This window comes from Fringilla coelebs (assembly GCF_963513975.1).
Source record: "Fringilla coelebs genome assembly, chromosome: 1".
In the NCBI taxonomy this organism is placed as follows: Eukaryota; Metazoa; Chordata; class Aves; order Passeriformes; family Fringillidae; genus Fringilla; species Fringilla coelebs.
Window position 1 is genome coordinate 108,832,266 of NC_140028.1, and position 23,019 is coordinate 108,855,284.

The 23,019-nt window shown below is 39.7% G+C and overlaps 1 protein-coding gene across 1 annotated transcript in view; it reads right to left on the reverse strand.

Moving 5' to 3' along the window:
• Positions 1-7,578: 7,578 nt before the first annotated feature.
• Positions 7,579-23,019, reverse strand: part of MYRIP (myosin VIIA and Rab interacting protein) — a 191,834-nt gene continuing 176,393 nt past the window's right edge. Inside the window, 7 exon segments of the mRNA XM_084206520.1 lie at positions 7,579-7,680; positions 8,355-8,473; positions 9,259-9,319; positions 9,416-9,520; positions 11,152-11,313; positions 14,824-15,018; positions 20,581-20,643. Of these exon segments, the coding sequence (XP_084062646.1) occupies positions 7,648-7,680; positions 8,355-8,473; positions 9,259-9,319; positions 9,416-9,520; positions 11,152-11,313; positions 14,824-15,018; positions 20,581-20,643 (738 nt within the window). The 3' untranslated portion in view covers positions 7,579-7,647.

The window sequence follows — 23,019 nt, forward strand, 5'->3', positions numbered from 1 at the left end:
CATATGGCTGAATTCTACATGCTAAGATAATTTAGTCCTGATTGTCATGAGATTGTTATGCTGTATTCAAGTCAGAAAAAGTTAATTTGCAGTTCTGAAATCATGAGTTAAAATCACTTTCCTCTAAGCTGCCTGGTAAGCCACTGTCAGTGTAGGAAAAAGTCCTTGAGAAACCTTCACTGAATACTAGGGGTGAAGGAACTTTTGACTGCATTTTAGTGAAAGACACAACCAGCTGCATGTTTTTGCTGTGTTGCCTGTTTGGTGTGTTTGGTGTGTTTGGGAGCATCTTGCATCAAAGATTTTCATTCATGCTCTGCCTTACTGAAAGCAGGCTAAAATTTTGGCAGCAACTGGGGAAAAATTCCACATATACACAAAGAGAAGTCGCTGTGTAGGCACAGCTGAGAGGTTTTCCTACAGCCTCTGTGCCTGTATATCTAGATCACTTACAAGATGCTTAAGCAAATAGGCTCCTGCTCTATAGGCAGAGGCTCCAGGATGTCAAATGTAGAGGCAGACCTTGCATATCACAAGACAGACTGTCCTAGTGTGACAGCTGGGAGAGCAGCCATGAGGAAGCTTGTACAAAATGCAAGAGACAGTGATAACCAGAGCCTGGCTCCCTCCCTTTCCTGGATGCAACTTTCCCAGCTCAGCACCTTCTGTTCTGCTCAGCCCATCCTATGGAAGCTAGGAGGGATTTCTCATTCTGTTCCATCTGGGTGTATTTACAGGACTGGGACATCTACAAGTGGAAACTGTAACTGGAAATGGTAATTTTGCATACTGGCAAAAAAGGGTGTAATGGCACAAGAGCAGCATTGCCATTCATAGTGAAATGCATTTAGTTGTAAAAAGAGTATGTAGAACACAAATGTTAGACACATTTTACAAACAAGGAAAAGATGCTGGTGGTAGCGGCTAAAACACACTTTGGTGGCCAACGCTGTGGTCATACAGAGAACCATACAGAATCAGCAGTGAACTCAAGGCTGGGACTTGAGTGCCCTGTGAAGGCTTTCACTGCTGGGGAGAAAAAAACTCTCCACTTCTTACCTCAGTAGATGGCCCATTTCATAACCTTTGCCCTCAAACAGAAAAGCCCAGGACATCACCAGCATGAGTGTTCCACAAAACTTAGAGCCATGAAATGGCTCTGATGGATGGGAACATACTGTTAAAGTTGACACATTCCTTCACCTTGAGAGCTTTAACTCACATGTGTTCCCCATGTTCACTCTTCTCCTTACAGCCTTCCCATCACTGCTCCATCATGTGGCATCCAATCTCCTGGACACCACGTGCCCAGTGGTCACCAAACCACTTAAAGCTAGTCACTGTCTATATCCTGATGCTCTTGGTGTCGCTCAGCTTTGCCTCGGGACAGAGCAGGCCATTTAAACACCAGATAGACAACAGAAGTAAGTATGAGTCTCACCTGACATGGTGGGTGACCCCACAGTCTGTGCTGCACTGAGGGATCAGGGCTGGGCTGTCAGGCAAAGTTCAGCAGCAAATCAGGCAGGTGTTTCTGTGGTGTCACCTTGGAGTGAGGCCCTGTGCTTCCATTTGCACTTGTCAGTGCATATACAGAACCTCATGTCCTTCTCACAGCTCTTAATTAGCCAAGGCAAATAGCCTTATTTTTGATAAATGTCAGAGAAGACACTAATGTACAAAGGACAAGAAAATGTAAAGTAGTATACATCCAATATTTAAGCACCAAATTTTCAGCTGTGTTCTGTAGACCTACACAACTATTTCTATGTAATAAAAAGAAAGCAATGGCCCAGAAGCTTAAGTTCACTTTACAGGTATCTTCAGTTCTGTCTGGGACTGTGAATTTTCTGAAAGTCCAAATACAAGTGGTTGAAGTATCTCCATTCAGAGATGCTGTGAAGAACTGAGATTATCCAGTTCAGGGATGATAGCATGTATCTGAAGCTTAAACTAGCACAAAATCCAAAAGATCTTTGAGAAAATCACCAAGAAATCTCGTCTTCCTCCAAGAAGTATGGGCTGATGATGGAAGGTGGAGTGGGAGAGAGGGGTTGTGGAGAGTAAGTTGTTGTTGGCTCAGTGACACACTTCTCCTCATTAAAGAGAATAGAGATGTTGGGAACCTCAGGCTTTAGGTACACAGGTGAAAGTTTCTTGGATTTTGTTGAGTAGAAAGGCTGTCAAACATTGTGCTGAAAGACTTAAAAGATGTATTTACAGAGAAATTTAAAGGCAAGGTGTTTTTTTTCCTCTATTCAAGCATCAAAATGCACAGGGAAAATTCTTCCTGCATTGACTGAGACTTTCATGTGATGCGGATGATATATAATGCACTTAAATTGTAACTAATTCCTATTCCTGACAGTTGTCTGTCTCTGGAATGATTTGGGATTTCCTTACGGTGTCATTATCTCCAGTGTGTTTTAGAATTTCCCTGCTGCTATATCTTTTAATATATAGTCTTTAATACTTTTTAAATACTCTTTTAAATATATTCTTTAAATAGAACTATAAAACTTTGCGGACCTGCCCCAAAACTGCACTAGAGTAGACAAAAATCAGTTATGTGTCAGGGCTTTAAAAGAAAAAAAATAGTCATCCATGAAAACAACTTCCTAAGTGAACAAGAATTAACTTTTCATGTTTACCTCTCATGTAGGAACCCCCTCTGCAATCCAGTGGATTTGTTAGCCTGTAGAAATAGTGCACCTGGTACCTACTGCAGAAAATTTGGATGGGCACTTTGGCTCATGTTAGAAATGCAGGTTGCAGCCCAGATGGATAAAATTAGTTTTGCAATGGAATCCTCTTCCTTTGGGCTCTACACATGGAAAGTAACTCTCAAAGGCACCAGTAAGCTGTGTGTCAGGCTGTGGTCTTTCCCTTATTTTTTTCCTCCTGGGCTCCAAGTAAGCTGTCTTACATCCTCAAGATGGTCAGAAAACACTGCCTCTGAGTGCAGTGGTACATCCTCACAGAATGCTTTGAATTCCAGGTCCTGAGATTGACCTTTTTTGGTACGTGGGCCGTGGTGTTCGCCCCATCGGTCGCTTTGGGAAGAGGCAGCTGAGAAGCAGCCGTGGCAGCGTGAGGCCTGTGAGCAGACACCTGGATTTGATCTTGAATGCTTTGTGGGAGCAAAAATCATTGGACACAGAGGACAGTGACTGGTGATCTCTGTTCCCCAAGGTGGCGACCCAACCTCTGTTCTTTGAATTGTGTCCTCCCCTGTACCTCAGACCTACCGTTCTGCTTTTGCCTAGCAATCCCAGGCTGCTCTTCTTTCTGCTCCTTGTGCAAGTACCTTCAAAAAGAAACATGTTCAGGGTGCAGGTAAAGGACAATGCATGGACACCAGCACTGAGTGCCACCACTGCTTATAAAAATGTTTCTTCATTGTGCATCCCCAGCAATCTCCCAATCCTGTTCATGGCTAGTTTTATCTAAAACCCACACAGCTTTTGGGCTGGGATTTAAACTCTGCAGTGTTAAATGTATCATGAAACCTTCCTGTCACATTTCAAAGTCAATGGCTGTTGATATATAAAAATAAAAAGCAATGGTTGGAAGAAAGAAAAAAGGCTCTTACCAATTTTTAATGTACCTGCATTAATGGCATGAAATGCTGGTTCTCTGTGTGTAGCTTTTATAGAGATTGTTAACATCCACTCTTAAGAATGTCTCCCTGAAGTACCCACTGGCCCTCCACAATTCTTCCTGTACTGCTGGAAAGATATATTAATGAACAAAGAGGAGCTCCTATTGAAGATAAGTATTTTCTCCTGCTGAAGAAAAAAAAAAAATGGCTAATTGAAGTCCTTGGAGTAGTTTTGTGCCTTCTGCATATAATCATAAACCATAATCCAAACGGAGCAAGGGCCGGAATGAGCTGATTCCCTTTAAAACAATGTCATTATTTCCAAGTACACTGTCTGACTCAGCTAAAGTCACTCTTTGAGGATCACAAGCCATGTACTATCTACTCCATTAGTCCACATCAATAAGGCTGGAGACGCAGCTCAATACCCCTATTTACTCATGTAAATATAACTTTGTTATATTACTTTTATATGAAGTGTTACTTACAATGTGTTTCATCTTGATTAATAACTATTAGCAGGAATAATACAGTTTTATCTATGGCTCATATACAAAAAAGATAGTTTACAATTTAGGTAATAACTGATGATTAAATCCAGGGCATGAATCATTCTGCAAAGGATAAAGTTGAATGGACTTCCACTTCTAGTTGTGTTTTGTGAGAATTACTACCAAAACTTAATAATGCTTGAATTAACCATTGCAGACATTTTAACCCTTCTTTTTTATTTTGCAAATGGCCTGTCAGGAAAGGATGGGTTTTTATTACAATAAGGGAGTTACTTCCATTTATAATTCATCAAAGCTGCTGACCCAAAGTGTTACTTAAAACACACTAATTTGACTGAATGCTTTTACGGTGGAGAAGATATGCTGACAAATATTCTGATTGACATTCATTGCAAGGAACTTTGGAAGTGTGAGACCAAGATTACCAGCAGGGTTCTTGCTCAGTATTTGTAGCAATCCCAGAGAGAGATCAAGAAATTCTGCCTGAGAAACTGTGCTTGAGATGGTATTTCAGCCAACAGACTCGATGGTTTGGAGAAGACTCACCAGCAAACATTTCTAGCAGGATTCCTCCCACCCCAGCCCTAGAGGAGGAGGAGGAGTAGGTGTGAACCGAGCGTGTGCCCTTGCTCTCAGCAAACCCCAGCTCCCCTGTGGAGATGCCTGGGTCCCAGGTGTGACGGTGTCACGTGTGTGGCTGTGGGTTCTGCATGCTTCCAGGCCAGAGTGCACATAAATCCAAACAACAGAGAAGAAATTTTTGGTTTTCTTTATGAATCAAGTCGTTGAAAAGGCATTCTTTTCATAAATCGCTTTTACTCTTTTATAATTTCTCTTGACAATAATTCTTGGTGAGTATGCAGATAACAACAACAAGGCAAGCTTAATATTCACTCAGACTTAATCAAATAGGTCATATAGTCTTCATTTTACCCATTAAAATATTTTCATTTATAAAAATTAATCTAAATATAAATATTAACACTAAAGATTGAAATCACCTGATGACAAAATAATTCTTTGTGTGCTATAACATATGCTTTTATGATTTTTTTAAAACAGTAAATTATATCTTTGCACGTATTTGGCACAATAAACATTTGTAAAAATTCAAATGCTTAGAGCAGGTGGGATTTTTTTTTAAGTTTTTTTTTTTTTTTTGCAATGCCTACACAGTACACATTTGTCTGTCAAAGAAGACTGAATATTTTAACATTGTAACACGATAATAGTTGCTTTTCATGCCTCTTAAGGAAAACAACCTACTCCAAACTTTGTTGGCTTGTTTAAATCACACTAACAGAACAAAAGTCAGAGAGTTATTCTATTAAAATTAGTCATTTCTGTATTGATATTACATACACAATATTAGTTATTATTTATTAGACGAATATGCAGACCAACCACCATTAATGACATTTCATAACACGCATACCTGCATAAACCAGAACCTGGGAATGTATTGTATACATACACAAGAACAGTCAATGGAGGAGGAGACTGAAAAACAAAAAAATTACTAGGCATCCTACTCTGTTTAATTTCCTTTACTGGATTGCATATATAAATAAAATCTATTTGTTTTATATATATATTTATATATTAAACAGAGTGGGCCAAATTCTTCCCTCACATCTGTGCAAACCAATTTCAGAGAACTAGTATTGTGTGAGAGTAAAAGAAGGCCTAATTTCACCCAGAATGAAGACATTGGGTCAGATCTTGGGCAGATGAAAATTCCTTGAAGGAATGGAGTCACACTTACATATTGTAAGTGGGAAGATGGTTGTATTTATTCCAAGGGATCCTCACATGCAGCTGGACACCAGAGTACTGACAAGCTAGATGTCAAACGTGGATGGCATATTTGCAACTGGCACTGTCTTTCCAATCAACCCATCCAGCCATTCCTTGTCTTCCCCACTCACCCCCCTAAATCCAGCCTAGTCAGAAAATTTGCCCAGTTTTGCTGGTATTTGCCCAGCCACAGACATTTCATGGCCTGGTGTCCCAGGGAACTGCTTTTCTGCTGCACGGCAGGTAACACGTGGTGCTCTGCTCGTGGGTGTTCACTGGGAGCCCAGGGACCGAAGGAACTCTCCTCCTTCCTGGTACCCACAGCTCTTGGGAGAGCTCACCACTCCTTAATGCTGAGGGGAGCTTGCCAGCCCCCGCTTTCCTTCATAGCACATTTCACATCAACCCCATCTGCACTTGGGTACCTGCTCTGCAACTGGTGTGGAAGGTAAGGGATTCACTGGCTTATCACCTCCTCTGACTACCTTCTTTGTATTCTTCAGAGCAAAAAAACGCACAAATTGGCAATGTTCTCCCACAAAAGGGTTAGAGGGACACCCAGTAAACAGCATCCTCCCTCCTGGGCATCTGCCAAAGGGCCTTCTAGTTTGACTCACCTGTTAAGGGTCTCAAGAAATGAAAGAAAGAATATTACTATTCACAATCCAATTCAGAGTGGTCCAGTAATAGTGGAGTCCGTGTGGCACCAGCAAAAGGCCCCAACTACTCTCTGGTTGTTCCAGACTAGTATAGGAACTGATGTCTGGGCTACGTTTGCCTCCTTCTCAGAAACACCAGTGAACATCAGAAAGGAATCTCTTGCAAGCTGCAGCCACCCCAAAACCACCAGTCAGTCAGCAGAGATCTCATCCCCAACACTTTCACCTCTTTTTTCCAATCTTAAAGGTTTGTACACAATTTATTCTGAACTACAGCACGGTTGGCCACCACCAAGAGGACAATGCTGCCAAGAACAAGACATATGAAGGTGTTGGTTTCTTAAACAGTGTTCAGATGTTTCCAGACACTGGGATCCCAACTCAGCAGACATCTGGTCCACATGTGTGGCCACCAGTTCCTGGTTCAGCATGACACCCCTGCTGCTTAGAGCAATATCCCTAGCTCTGGAGCTGGAACATTCAATCTGCAAGATGTACTTTCAGAGAACAGAGAAGTCTTTCTCCTCCTACTAACCCTCCCAAGACTTCCCCTGACTCCCTGGGAGCAGAGCGAGGCACACCAATTCTCCTCTCCCTCCACGCAGCTGAAAAGCAGCACACACTGCACTGAGTTGTTCTTATTGCTCGACAAGACAGATGCCCACATGAATAGTAAGAGGCCAGCAAATATGGATCACAGGTCTGCTTTGGCAGATTAATTGGCCTGTGATTATGACTGATTGAGTGTACAAAAACATACTGCAGTTTAAAGACTACATACTTTAGTACAATCGATAGGGAGAAAAAGTGCATCTTAAAATGTGGAGCCTTGCTTTTGAAACATAGCATCTTGTCTAGAGTCCTCTGAGAACTTTAAGGCAGAGTTTCCTGTAGCGGACCACAATGCTGAAGACTTGGACAGCTTTCTCAGTGAGGTATCCAAATGAAGCCCTATAACTGAGGCTCTGTGGGTTCTTGAGGGTCCATTTTCAGCTGGACATAGACAATGGCTGTTAAGAAAAGGCACTCTAGTGTACAGCCTTAGGCAGTGTGTTATTGGCAGTAGGGAAGAGTAAGTTTAGTACATCACAGCAGATCCTATAGCAGGTTCCTAGAACAGAGGGGGACAGGAAAGAAAAAAACATGAGTGAAGAACTAAACAAACCTGCTGAAAAACACAGCTGGGTCCTTTCCCTTCTCACCTCCCCACATATTCCCCACATGTCCTGTGGCAGACTTCTCTGGGACAGTCAGCTTTCTCCCTTATCCCTCTACGGCTGCTGTAGAAGAAATGACTGACAGCTGTCCTGGGTGTCCTGAGTGAAGCCTCTCTGTTCAAGCCCTGCAGAGCCAATGTGTGACCTGTCTACCCCTTAAATTCCACTTAGATAACCTTTGAACATTTCTCAGCAATTAGTGAAATTCAAGGTGACTTTTCCCTGACAAATTACAATGCACAACTGGTTCTGTGAGGGTCTGGTTCAGAAGTCTGAAATGCAGGGCATAACTAATTTATTTATTCTTTAAAAAATAAAGGTAGCACATTCCTGGAGACCTACATTATCACAAGCTGACATTCAGGAGCTGCTATTCTACAGTATAGAGTCAGACATCTTCCAGAACACTGCTCATATTGTTCAAGAGTTACCTCAGCAGTATCTATTATTTTTTTCCTCAAACTATTAAGAGAAGATTTCTGAAGATACTGAAATATAGCTGCCTACACAGATACTGCTATCTCTCTATTTGACTGATCTTAACAGAGTTTTAAAAACATTTGTTTACCATTAAGTCCTTGGCAGTGCTTTTCCTTTCTTTAGTTCTTTGTGTTAGAGATCCTTGAAGCATGAAGTTTCTGTTAAACGTTCTGACAGTGGTAACTGGAGAGCCATCAATTTTTTCACCTGGGAAAAATACAAAAGGGGAGATTTTTCACATGAGATTGAAGCAGATATAAAAATACTTCTAAAGAGTCACAGCTTCTAGAGAGATAAAACTTCCCCTAAGATGTATGAGGAAAGTTGGATTTAATTTAAATTAAAAACAGCAGGCTGTGGTACTCCAGATAAATTAAAGTTTGAGGCCATGTCCATCAGTGGAATCACAAAAGAATAGTGCAGTGAACAAAACCCTAGAATTTTCAGAGATAATGCACTGCAGAGTTAAAAGAAAAACCCAACCAAAATCCACAAAAAATAATGAAAGAAAAAACTCACATGATTTTATAAAGACATTTCACAGCCATTCTCTGACACACCAGGAATATTGCTGAGCCATTTCATACAGACTGAAACCAGCAAATACAGACTTTGAGGAAGTGGTGGGTTGTGGAGGGTCGCAGCCACACTGTGTGGTGCCCAGCCATGCTGCAGCAGCAGCACCCCTCTTGCAGGGCAAGTATTCAGCATTCCTCATTTGCTTTTTCCAGCCTTCTGCCTCTGCTCTTGTTTACCTGTCACTGTCACAACTTTCACTGAAGGGAAAGTGGTGATGCTTTTAAATGTGACAAAAGGGTATTTTATATAATGCAAGTACATGGAAAATGAGGAGGATGGGACAGTCTATCTAGCTTTCTCTGTTCATTTCATAACTTAAACTTTTCCCTACTTTGCTGACCTGTACATTCAAGAGCTGTATATTGAATCTTACAAAGAGACTCTCTCTCATTTACAGAACACTTTAGGCGCACCTTTTATTGGTGGAGCTGGAAGTTTTCTCCTCTGCTGTCTTGATGTGTCTATTGTATGCATCTGTAAACAACACACATGCATTACTCAATTCCATTATAGAGAAAGAGGCAAGATTTCCCCAATGTATTTTTTGAATACTACATAATGTTCTGGCACCTGGTTTGTTTGCTTTTGATCCCGTTTCCTTGTCAGGCGAACACAGGGAGCCACGTTCAAGCCTGCAACAGTGAGAGCTGATATTCTGCTCTCAATATCTGAAATCTTCAAAGAAAATAAAAGAGAGAGACAGACAGATGGGGAGGGGGGAAAAGAAGTTTTAAAATTACTGTGGATGCCACTACTGAAATATAACCCTCCCCCAGTAAAATCCTCTTTAATAAGAAAATATAAACAGATGGCTAACTTCTTCAGCAATTCTGACACTTTCCTGCATTCTGACATTAAAAGGGGCTTAATTTGTTAGTAAAGATGGAGTAAAAGAACAATCCAACCTACCTTGTGACTCCAAGGAAGAGGCATTTTACTCCTTTTGAGGAAAAAAAGAAAGGAGGAGAGAAAACCTGCATCTATCTTACGATTAACTTTAGCTGCGTAATCCCAAATTCATTCAAGCTGTGTTTTTAAAGGGCTACATTCAAACATTGACTTTGTGGGACACATTTCCTAACTCAAAATTAATTTCATACACATGCAAAGTACATCCTCTGTCACAAAATCTAAACATTTGATTTTAAATATTTATAGTTCAAATGTATATGCGTATTAAACACAAGCATGCATAAATGCAGGCATACACTATATAAAAAGACTGAATGGCAAACAAATTGCCAGGGAAAAGTAGTCTGATATTGAGAGTAGTGGAGACAAGTATTGACAAAAGAGAAAGAAGAGTCAGAGAAGTCAGACATATAACCCAACAGCTGATTCACAAAAGCCACAGTTGGCTTCACTTGCAGAAGATATTCCACTGGCCTCCTTTCATAGCTTAGGCCTCTCTCCTCCTCCCTCTCATCCCCATTAACAGATTTACCCTAAAATAATGACCAAAGACAACAAAACACCACTGCCAGTTTGCCAAGCAGTACAGCAATGCCCTTCTGACATCAGAGACATGTCAGGCTCTCAGATCTTTGCTCAGTCCTGAGCTGAGCATGCTTCCACTGAGTAAAATCACTGGGTACTTCCCATTAAACCCTGACAGAGTCAGGTCAGGGCATCTTGCTGGGTAGTGAGCTGCAAGCAGTGTCAGCCCTTTGAGGTCTGGCAGCATTATCTTGTTCAGCTTTTAGCACTGATTGCAATGTGTTCTGAGCCCCAGCCTTTGTGGAGCCTGTTAGAGTGCTGCTAGATCATTGTGCACAAGAGTTCTTGCCTTTGGCTGGGATGTGTGCTGCTTAGCACCTAAATCCCATGGCAGGCATGCTAGCCCCAGGCTCTGTCCTTGGCCTAGCCGGTTGCTGCTGTTGGCCTTTGCTGGTAGAAAGTGGGCATCTAACACTGGCATCTAACAGTGGCATCTTTTGGAAAGTGCTTGTTGAGTTGCTGATTACACAAACTGCCTCAGACTGTATTTGCTGTCTGATCAGGGCCACGCACAGAGCGCGCCACGGGAGTTGCCTGGCAGCAAGGAGCAGTCCAGCATTAGTACTGCAGTAAGAGGCACTGCAGTGCCAAGTCCAAACCAAGCTGAGGGAAGAAACAAAGAGATACAGTACAGCTGTCTGGGCTGAGTTACACAGCTCAGTTATGCTCTGCTCAGCTTGTGATGCAGTCAGCATCCTTGGATCACCAGACTACGGCAGTACAAAAGAATTTTCAAAGTGCGGACGCTGAGGTGGGTGTTAGGCAAGGCAGTGTGAAACCTGCAGATGGAGAGGAGCTGCTGCCCTCACCTGAAGCTCTGCATGATGAACCTGTGCAGCTGCTGTGGCCACCTGATCCTCCAGATCGGCCAGCTCAGATTCCTCAGTAACACTGTTGATCTTGCGTGCGGCGTCTTCCAGGTTGGTCAGCTGCCCCTCCAGCCCATACACCGTGCTGGCTGTCAGGTACACCTGCAGGGCCAAGGCGGGGACAGGTGTCAGTGATTCCTGGATTGTGGGCATGCAGGCTTGAGCAGACTGCATTTTCCATCATGCCTGCAAGCTTTTCTGCTTGTTAGCCCACCACAGGGAGATTTACCTGGCAGAGGAAAGTCATGGGGAAATAATCTCAAAAACACATCATCCACAAAGAGAAGGGATGAACGAGGTGGCTGCATTACAGATTTCATAGGTGTTACAATGGTGTTCCAAACCAGATTTGTTCCAGATTGATTAGTGAAGAAAAAAGTTAAAAAGTTCTCTTTTTTATTACAGACAATCAATCCCATAATACCTTAAGTCTACAAAGGGAAGGCAACAGATCACACCTCACATATAAAGCTGTGTTTCTTTAACCCACTTGATGCCTTCTGGCAGTAAAAACTGCATGAATAACTGTTCAGCAGCATATAGTTATTAACTTCTTATGGAGTAAATATGTTTATATATATAACAATTTTCCATCCCATCCTGCTCTCACCCAAACAGGCAGCAGGCAAAACCTTCCCACCTCCTGGGCCTTTGAATGAATCTGTGGAGGATCAACAGGCTTATTTGGGCCACATAAGAGGGAATTACTGACTTTATAATTCAGAGTTCTTCCCTAAAAATGAAAAACTTACTATTTTGGCTCACCTCTGGTATCTATAACTACAGGTGAAGGTTTCATTTCCCATTCAGCCCTTCAGAACAGTAATTAGTGATACACTGTGTTTTATTGTTTCTTTTATTTCACAAACCCCCTAAGGTACCTGGAGGTCACTGGTTTATAGAAGAGGGTAATTTTCAAGCATTAGCTTTTGAGATCTGTGCTTAAAATTGTGCAGAACCACATGAAAACGCTGCACTTTCTGCCCATTTACTCCTTAGCCAAGAGACTTGTTTCCATGAGGCTGGTAACAGCACAGTGGTAATGAAATATATATTCTGATTTCCCCCATTGCAAGAGTAGTGAAGACCAGGTTGTTACAAACCTAGCATGAATTAAACACGGCTGTGGCTGACTTCAGGGTACAAAGGGCAAGCAAATAGGATCTGAAGGAGATCCTTGAGGCAGTACCTATATTTCATACATCTTCTACTCCAGTCATTATATCTGCCCACAATTCCTGGATCATTCAGTCCTTTGACAGAAGAGATATTCAAATAATTTATGGCAATGCTGTGACTTTATGGATCAAAATGGTGGTGAAATTTGTTTACTATTTATTCCTTTTCTATTTCAGTATTGTTTCTTAATTACTTGAAATTGTTTTCTTTTTTTCTTTGTGTCAGTTGTAGATAGGTTTTCTTCATGCACATGACTCTCTGCTAAAAAACAAAATCACTACATCTGTACAAACTGCATCTTGTAAGAATATTTTCTAACTGCAGGCATGAAATCTTTGAAAAACATACCTAGAAGAAATAAGTGATATGATATAAAATTTTTGGTGAAGTACCTGGGGACACAGGTGGTCCATAAAGTTAGCTTGATGATTTAAACAGAAATGCTCCTGTTTATGTGGGGTTTAATTATTCTTACTGCTCATTTAAATGATACCTCTTTTAAGTATGACATACCACAGCCAGTTCAGATTAAAAGACGATTTTTTTAGATTTCCCTGTCACATCTAAAAGCTTAAAGAAGAAATAGAACATTTTGAACAGCAGCATCTTTAGAAAGTTAAAGAAAATATGTATTTTAAGTGCTGTGGCAAAAATCTCTACACAGTAAGATGTCATTTTCAAGAGGGGGAAGAAAACCTAAAGAAAATTAGACTGATAGAAAAATGTGGGAAAGAAAGGTAGTAAGTGTTTCTGTAACTTAATCAGCCCGTACATCTGTGAAATGTTAATGAACATTTTCCAGCTGGAGCTAAAGAAAATATTTTTCTAAAGAATGTTCCCTTTACCTGGACAATTGTTACACTTCAAAACAGCAACGTTGTCCTTGCAGGTCTCCCCTAAATGATGCCCTTATTCATACATTCATATTTAGATTGCGGAGACTTATTTTACTGTCATTTAGGTATGTACAGCTTCCACAAAACCCCAACCTTTTGCTGGTACAGATGGCCCTACATTCTTCACACTCTTGCATGCACAGTCCTCAAAAGGCTGGTGAGAGCAAAAATGAACAAAGTGTTTATAAACAGCCAGATTCTCTTGCAGTAGTTGCTGCAGAGGATGTGGTTCATGTAGATGAACATGGGAGAAGTTATGGTTTCCTGCATTTCTAAAGGCTCTTTACCATGGAGTGTAAAATGGTGAAATCTTCAAACTGTGAAGTTTTTGCCACTTATTTCGTGTCCTCTGTGGGACAGAGAAAGATGATCTGTGGGCACACAGCAAGGCTGTGCTGGATACTTTGTGAATTCTGCAGAGAAATGGGAGAAGCTAAACAAGGGAAGCTGCAGCGAGGGCAAAGCCAAAGCAAGAAATGCTCTGCCTCTGTGTGCAGTGTCTGCTCAGTGAGAAATGCTTGGCCCAAATGGATTATTAGAGGCCACAGCACCACAGATGCCAAAGCTCCACATTGCTGGGAGGGATTATCAAAAGTGCAATTGGGAAAAAAACATGCACCTTAGATAGCTTACAACACAGTTCTCCACAGGGAAAAAAAAAAAAATGTGGGAGCAGATTTCCCCAAATTGCTCTTTGTCCTGCAGAATTTCTTAGTTCTTCTGAAGATGTGGTCCAGCCTGCACTTGGATCCAGGATTTGTTTTCTTGAATTGATCAGGATATAAAGGGACAGTGCAGATTCCTATGAGATCTTTAAGAGCTCCTAATGAAAGGAAAGAGCACTTACATGTGGGAAGAAGAGAAATTTAAAAGTGTACCAACTCCATTAACTGGATTCACAAAAATTTCCGATGAGTAGTGACTTCCTTCTATGATTCAGCATTGTACTTTCCCCTGCAGATGACAGGTATTCATGAAAAAGGATGGATGATTTGGATGTCATCAAACAAATGTTTGTTTAATTCAGATTCTCCAGCTTGCTCTTTCTAACAGTGCAGGAGGCAGCTCCAGCTTCCTGGGTGCTCAGCATGGTGTGCTGGAGATGTAGGGGGAGGAAAAGCTTCTCCACTTCTCTGTGTGACTGGGGACATGCTTTTTCCACCTGTCCTTACAGTGATGAGGTGGTGCTGAGACTGGGAGATGTGTAGTTTCAACCAGGTGTGGCATAGCCACACTGCTATAGAGGTACTAAGGGCATAAATGAGCTTTTGAGATGGAGCTTCTAAACCCCAAAGCATCCAATTCCTCCTCCCCTCTAAATGTAAAGTACGTATTAAAAACCCCACACTGACACAGTTAAGCACTGTTGAAACACTATTTTTTTTTCCTATTTGTGTATTTGTTTAAAAACCCCAAATTAATTTTGAACATCCACTGATGCTGCCCATGAGCTTTCCCTTTCCAGTTGGTGCACACAAACAGGTGCCCTCACTCACACACGTGACTCTTTCACATACTGATTCATTCATCTTCTTACATTTTCTTCCAGGGTGGTGAGCTGCTCATCGAGTCTGACAGGATCTGTGCCCAGCGGGAGGGCTCCTCTTGCTCTGTCCTGAATGTCATCTGGGAAGTCGCAGGGATCGGTGGATTCTGCAATCAGTTCTTCAGTGGCATTGATGACTTTCAGGACTTCTGTAGATATGTTGCAGAGAGAGACAGCAGAGTACTTCTATTTTGTTACAAGAACAGACAGAGAAAACAACAGCATTAAATTAGCATAGAGGGGTAAGATATAAATCATCTTCTACTAGCCACAGCTTTAGCCATGCTAAAACCATATCCATGGCTCTCTGCTGCAAACAGACACAAGAACCATGTAATGGAATTGGAATTTTTTTGCCTTTTCCTCCTTCTCTTTCTCACATACCCACACTGCTACAGCATGCAAAATAACATACACATGCAATTCTTCTACAACAGAATTCTACTGGAGGGATGGTCCAAATCTTATCCCAAAGGAACACACAACATCCAGCTTTAAACTCTACGTGAGCTACATAAAGCTGGTTTTGCAAAAGTGTTTTAAACATGTTTAAAACACAATTTTCCTTTTTAGATACTGGCAAAGAGATATGCAATCATCTATGTCTGTATCCACAAGAGCCATTTCATTGTGGATGCAAACATAGAAAAGCAATCTTCAGCAGCGCTGTAAGGATAGCATTTTAGTAAAATGCTTACTATGAACTAAATGATCATCCCAAATAAACAAAGATTGAACTGTAAGTGTGCAAACACTTGTATCCTTTTATTTTTTTAAAATTTCAATTTACCTATTTTTTAATATGGAATAAATTATATCAGATACCAAGGAAAAGCATGCAGTTTTATAGATTTTTAAAAAAAACCAGGAAACCTTTTTATCAGTGTTCCTTACTTGTAATTTGTAATTAACTGTCTTGATTATTATGATTCTCACATAGCTTTAAGTTTCAGGACCTTCCTCTGATGAAGGAAATAAATTTCACCAGATGTACCTTCAAGCACCAAGCTCAACATCCAAACTATACAGCTTGGAGACTGAGCCAAAGCTTGTGGAAGACAATTAAAATACTGTCACTGGATATATGTGCAATATTTTTACTATTGCTTTGCCTAAAAGAAAGTGTGGAAAAATTTAAACCAAAATTTAATTAATCCCTCAAAGTTGCAAATACTTATGCTTGTGAATTAGGGGCTCACCTGTCTTTAAATTTCCTCACAAACAAAGTATTTGCAGATCACTACTGAGGAAATGGACAGTCTTTGGATTCTACACAGTAAATTCTATGGTACTGGAGAGTATAACTCATTAAAAATGTCTACAGGCAGGATACAGGAGAAATAATGTTCTTTTGATTCCCACAATTTCTGATGGGTTAAACTGGAAACCTACTTTCATTATTTCTTTCCTTTAATCAGCCGTCCATTCTTATGTTAGGTAAGACTTCTACTGAAAAGCTACATTTTTAGCAGTACATGCTCAATTGTTGTGTATCAATACATTAAGGCATCTTTAGCACTATTACTCATCTGAATTACAAGAAATAATTAGAATGAGAAATTAAAGAGAAGAAGAACAAAGCAAATACAGTATGCTACAGCACTCGATCTTTAGCTTGTTAGGACAGCCAACACAGCCCCTAACAAGAGGCCTGGGACTCTCTTACTGAGAACAAATACTTGAGCCCCATGAAAAGCCTACTGGTTTTTCTCCATTTATTTTCACAAGTGCCAATTAGGTTAAAATAAGATCAATAATTTTAGAGGAAAGAAGAGAAAAATCAATGCTACTTTCTTTTATTATTTACTTTATAAGTACCTAGTTCTTATATTCTGTGAGTAGTGAACAAAAAAGGATGAAGGCCAGACACTATATATTCTTCATCATATTCACTGATGTATGTTCTCCATTTCAAGAACTGTAGCCTCACTTTAGTGTTCATTATTTCTTAAATTTTTTCTTATCCTTTGTAGTTCATGATGAATTTAAAAAAAAAAGATTAAAATAAATTAGAAAAAGTTATTTTTATACCACAATATGATAATCCATATTGGCATTTTTCACAGACCAATTCCTATAAAATATTTTTTCTGTTTTCCAGGTAAAGTTGTCTGTGATAGATACCTTTGTGAAATCAATATTTTAAGTGAAAAATACCCTAGCTTCTTAATAGGTAATGGATAAGGAAAAAGAAGTTCAACAGGAAAGAATGAATAGAATAGAATAGAATAGAATAGAATAGAATAGAATAGAATAGAATATATTTTCATTTGGAAGATGATGAATGATCACCTAGTCCAGCTACCTGACCAGTTCAGGGCTGACAGGGTTGGGCACTGACCACCTCTCTAGGAAGCCAATGTTTGAGCAACCTCACAGTGAAGAAATGCTTCCTAATGTCCACTCTAATCCTCCATAGGAGCAGAAATGTGATTTGTAAAAAGCTGGATACTCAGTTAATGATTTTCCATATGTTTTACCCTCTTTTTGAGAAATTATCAAAAACTGTTAAAACAGGTCATGTTCCAAAACTATTAGTTTGCAAATATAGTAAGGTACTCTAGATATAATTATTTAACATGTGTAATGGGAAAAACACAAAATAAATTTTAAAAAAACAATAATAAAAAAAAATGCATTGCAGGGTTTTAGTACTTCACAAACGTCTCCCTTCCCTGACCACCACCCAGTCAAACTCAGCATTTACAAGACCATATAAAAATCACCTGAAATTCACAGACACACACACATCAAGATCATCCTGGTAGGTGGATTTCAAATTGCTCCAAACACCTCTTGGTTGTCTGATTTATCTTGCCCTTGCAGGAAAGGTCATTGCTTACACCTCTAAGTGACTCACAGGGACAGCTGTCATGCCATGACACAGAATGTTGTCTTGTCAAGCAAGTCAGAGAACTTAGTATGGATGTGATAGATGTAGAAAGCAATCTCTGGTACAAATATCCAGCACAGGAAAGCTAAGTGCAACCATTCTTCTCAAAACTCTGGGGTGCATTTGAATTTCAACTGTGCTACCCTACTTCCGAATTAACGCCACCACTCCCAAATCAAATCCACACAGCAGACCAAGTATGAATGTTTCTACTAGTTATGAGAATTTTTTTTTTACTGAATTTGAGACTAAGCATCTAATGGAATGAGGAAAACATGCATTTATCTTTTTTATGATAATTAATATCCATGGTCATCAAATGTTAAGAACACAGTCAAAAGAACATTCTTGATTTCTCTGAGTTCTTTGTGGTTGAGTCTTAAAACCAATGAAATGCTAAAAATGTGTGTTTATGCAAGCATACATAGATGTTTGCACTGAATATAACAAATATATTGTGAAAATTCTTTACTGTAATTTCTGTTTGTCAGATGGAAAGTATCCCTGTTTTGAGAAGATTATCTTTCAGTGGTCTAAAGATAAAGTGGTCTTGCTGTCTGTTAGCCACTTCCCTTTCCTTCTGTTGTCTCTACTTTCCCTGTTGATGCTGACAGTATTTCCTGTGTTTTAGCATGCTACACTGGAAAGTGCTTTATAGACCAGTATTTGCATTCTTGCACAAGTAACAGAAGGCAAACAGGATGATAAAATTGAAGCAATATTAAGTACCCAAACTGCTAAGAGCAGGTGAGCTTTAAGTGTTTGTATGCATCTCAGCAGCCTGTGACATTCTGACATCTTTTCCTTTGCATGAACATTATGGCTTTTATTTTTGATGCTCTTAAAATAGTTCAGTTCTCTATCACTAGCACTATTTTTTTCTGCCCATTGCACTCAGCCATTGTTTTCTTTTCTCCTGCCACTACGATGTCATCATTAGGCTCTTTTAAACACCATGCAAAAGGGTGACCTGCAATTCAACAGAGAACACTGACCTCAACAGCTAGATCAAGAAGTAGAGCAAGAACACCTTTCCATCACTAGCAGTCCTGGCAGTATTGACCACATCCTTGATGACTTGTGGTGCAATCATTTTTAGCTCCAGTGTCAAGGTGTTATATCATGCGCTGAGTCACATTCAATATCCCTCTTTTCATAGGGATTTATAGGGAGTTAAGGGGAGCTGGGGCAGAAGATAAGTTTTGCTTTGGCACTGATTAACTCATCCTTTCAGAGTAACCTGACTGAATCCAAGCTGGGTGAAAACAAAATCAAACCTCAAACCTGTCTCACTCATCTCCCAAACCGATGGGAGTTCACTGAGAAGTTCAATGTTCATTGCGAGTTTTGAGAGAGCCCTGAAAAGCCCAGGGAAAGTCCTTCACAGGCCAGCGAAATCTGGGACACAGGTCACAGTGGGGGAAGAAAAGAGCCATCAATGCCCAACTATCTGTGGCAGTTGTCAATGACCTTCAAAAGATCTTTGGCCCAAAAGTGAGCCCTAACCACTCATTATCATTATCATGTGGGGAAAAAAAAGGCTGAATTTTGCCTGGCTGTTTGATGGCAGACAAGTATACCATGACAATCTGTGATATCAAGAAATTACTCTTCTCTTCAAGTTTAAGACTTCCTGCCTTGACCTTTATCATCAATATCTTAATTTATGGGCATTCCTTTAGAAAAAGAAAGCAAAATTATCTTACAGGCTGAGAGCTATTATTCTACTGAGAGTCTCCAAAGTATAACACAGAAAAATAAAGTCTCTCTTTTTGACTGTGGTAGGTAATGCTGAATATTACATTTTACTAATTCAATCCAGTGTCCTAATATAGTTACAGATGTTATGCTTATTAATATTTAATACCTTATTTCTAGAGACAAGTTGCCTATAATAATAAGAATGGAAGTGATTTTACAAGAGGTGAAATATTATAGGCTAAGTTGGAAATTAAAATATTTCCATCTTAAAATCCACACAGGATCCTGTATACAATGGACACATACTGATAACATTACACAACTGGAAAACCACTTTTTCTTTAATGTTACCATTGATATTTTTATTAAATAAAATCAAGATAATTAAAAGATGATTAAAACTCATAGGATAAAATAAAGAGCAAGGAAAAAAGAAAAAAATTGAGACAAGTGTCTTGCTAAATTAAGCATCAACTTCCAACACCAAAAAAGTGATTCTTATTTTATAACTGAGAGAATGATGTATGACATACTAAAAATAGCAGGTATTTTAAAATATAAGATAAGCATGTATTTGCTTGGGGAATATAACGAAAATATTTTTTAATATGTGATCCTCATAAGCTGAGATTTAAATAGCACAGAATATAAAAGCCTCTTTCTGCCTAGAAGAATGATAAACAACAGTCACTAGCAGCAAAGTGAGAAAATATCTACTTACTGTACAAACTACAATGAATTAAGGGTTTTGATTATTTTTTTAAATTGAGAGCTTAGAAAGATTTTTGAAGACCACTATGGTCAGTAAAACTTCCTTCCAAATTTCTTAATATAGGTGAGTACATGAGAATAGCAAGTTCATACACCTTATCTTTGTCTTCTGTTCTTCTTTACTGACAAAACCAAATTTTCATCACAAGGCCAAAAAAAGGAGCCAGTGTGCTCCACATGTTAACTGTGATTATAAAATAATTTTCTGCAATGATTATTGATTGTGGCCAAAAGGTATGATTTTTCAGGCCTGATATTTCCAGGAAAACATTTTGAGTTTAAGAATGTTGATTGGCAAATGTGGAAACCCTCAATATCACGTTAATGCATCTCTTACTGCATAAGAGATGTAAGAAGACACAAACAAAACAAAGCTTTCTCACCTGCTGCAATACAGTGGATAAAAACTGCAGCTTTAAATGAAGATCAAAAGCCTTTTGTTTTTCCTAGATAGTGGGAAAGCAGTTAAATAAAAAGGCAGAAAAGTTATAATAACAGCTATAGAGGTTAACAACTATATAGGTTCAGACTTACAGGGAAGTTTAGGATAAACAGCAAGGATAAAGAAATTACCAAGATTAAAATAGCATAAAATTTCAATTTTACATTTATTACTAAAATATTTAAAATAAAGCAATGCCTAATTTAATCTTATTTGTGAAATTTAGATTAACAGACTTCATTGAGACAGAAATTGCAAATCACACACAATTGTTTATAAAATGAATCAGAGGGAAAATACTATTTCTACCATCACAAGAAGTGTCACTAGGAATGGAAAACCACTTTTGCAGCAGTGTTAAGAAGAAGAAGAAGAAAAGCCAGCTATCTTCACTTTTGGAGTGTACATGGTAGCACTTTGGACCAAAGTTACCAAAGAGTCCGTACCTCACTTAAGCCACAGTCAGGTGCCCATGTGGGAAACACCTGCGCTAAGTTCAGCAAGATGCCTTGTGCCAAATCGCTTCCTACTCTTTGCTGCTGTCCGTCTCCTGGCCTCACTCTCCCAAAACAAACAAGTAAAATCCTTCATAGTACAAGTCTCCAGTAACCAGCCAGTAGGCTTATAGTTATCTCCCTAATTTCCTTAGGCCTGTTTAAACTGAACTGACTGGTTTTGCCTTGAAATAATTACAAAACCACAGCTGCCCTACTGGCTGTGCTGTGACAGAAGTATCTTCCAGCTGAGGAGCAGCATTTCCTTGAAACTCTTCCAGCTAGATCTGAAAGAGCTCAGTTTTCACTTCCAAGTCTTGGGGCACCTTACAAAAGAAGACAAAATAGTAGTAAAAAATAATATTCCCACCATTTTGTTCCAGCAGCTTCCACTAATGTTCACTGATTTTCTGCAATTGCATCTGTAGAATGGCTTGGACAATTTCTCCCTAAGTAAATAAATCTTTGGCAAGAAGAGAACTGAAGGAGATTCCCCTTGCACGCACACTGCAAGAGCTGGCTTGGGTGTGCATGCACACAGATGTCAAAACTGGGACTATGAGAAAAAAGCCATTTACAAAGATACTGCATTCCCCATGTGAAGGCAGCTGAAATGTCACCTCTTCTGCCCTGCCAGTAGATCCAACAGGGCTTTTCTTCAGTTGCTTAAACACAGGTAGACAAAGTGCAATTTAAAACAGCTTGAAGTGTGTGAGGATTTTGAAACAACACTGTCTGATATGACATGGACCTGGGAGATTCACATTTCTTCTGGACTAGCAGCTTAACACCCTGCAGGACACTCTAAGATATCTCAGATGTCTTATCTACATCTATATTTACACAACTGCACTGAGCCCAGAAAGTGTCAGAATTGGAGGTACACAAACAACACTGCTCACTTTCAAAACTTTAAAAAATAAGTGTTCATGGTATTGATGCTTGAAATGGAAGACTCAGATTTTGACAAAATAAAATTAGGATCAGCTTGATATTTCATACTAAAGACTGATTAATAATAGCAAATAAAAAGGATAAACACCTTGAATGGGAATTTTGTCTAGCAAACCACTTAAACCTCAATTTGAAGATGAACATATACTTGACTGCTTAGTTAAACTGAGAACTTAAAACTTTGGATCCATTAGCCCAATGTGAAGGTTATTGTCTCATACTGCTTTTCACCTTCCCTAACCAAAATTTTTTTCTCTGCTGTCATTCAAAATCCTGTGCAGAGATGATCTGCAGTTCATAAACCTTAAAGATCACTTTTTACAATGCTGCCCACATTCAGTTTTCAATCCTGGACTTTGGGAGACTGCCCTGATAACTAAGATAATCTTAAAAGCAATGATCCATGAAAACACAAGAATTAATCTGAGCATCTTGCACACAAAAATGTGCAACAATAGACACATAAATACCTTCCAAGCTCTTAACCCAGGAAGATATCATTGTACTGCACTGTTCAGCACTACCATAATAGCAGCAATGTAGTAACCTACTGTATTATGCTGTTGTGTTTTCTGGCCAAAGTGGTCCACGTGGTTCTCCTTTAGAAACTTTTACTCAGAGACTTGTAAAGCTCTTAGGCACATGAAGCTGGATGGTAGTTTCCTATAAATCCCTTCCTGAACCAACAAACCAGCCAAAGTATCCAGAAATTCAGGCAGTTGCAAGACAATGATCACAAAAACTATGACACCATCTTCTGCGAGGACAGTGCCTGCACCAGCACAAATGCCTAAAGAAGCCCAGGAGACTCTTGGCTCCAGCCACCAGGCTCACTCTTGGCATTCCAGCACAGCTGTGTCAGCATCCCAGACATCCCTGCCATGAGCTTCAACAGGTATACAGGAAGGATTCACGGCATGTGCGTGTCCAAT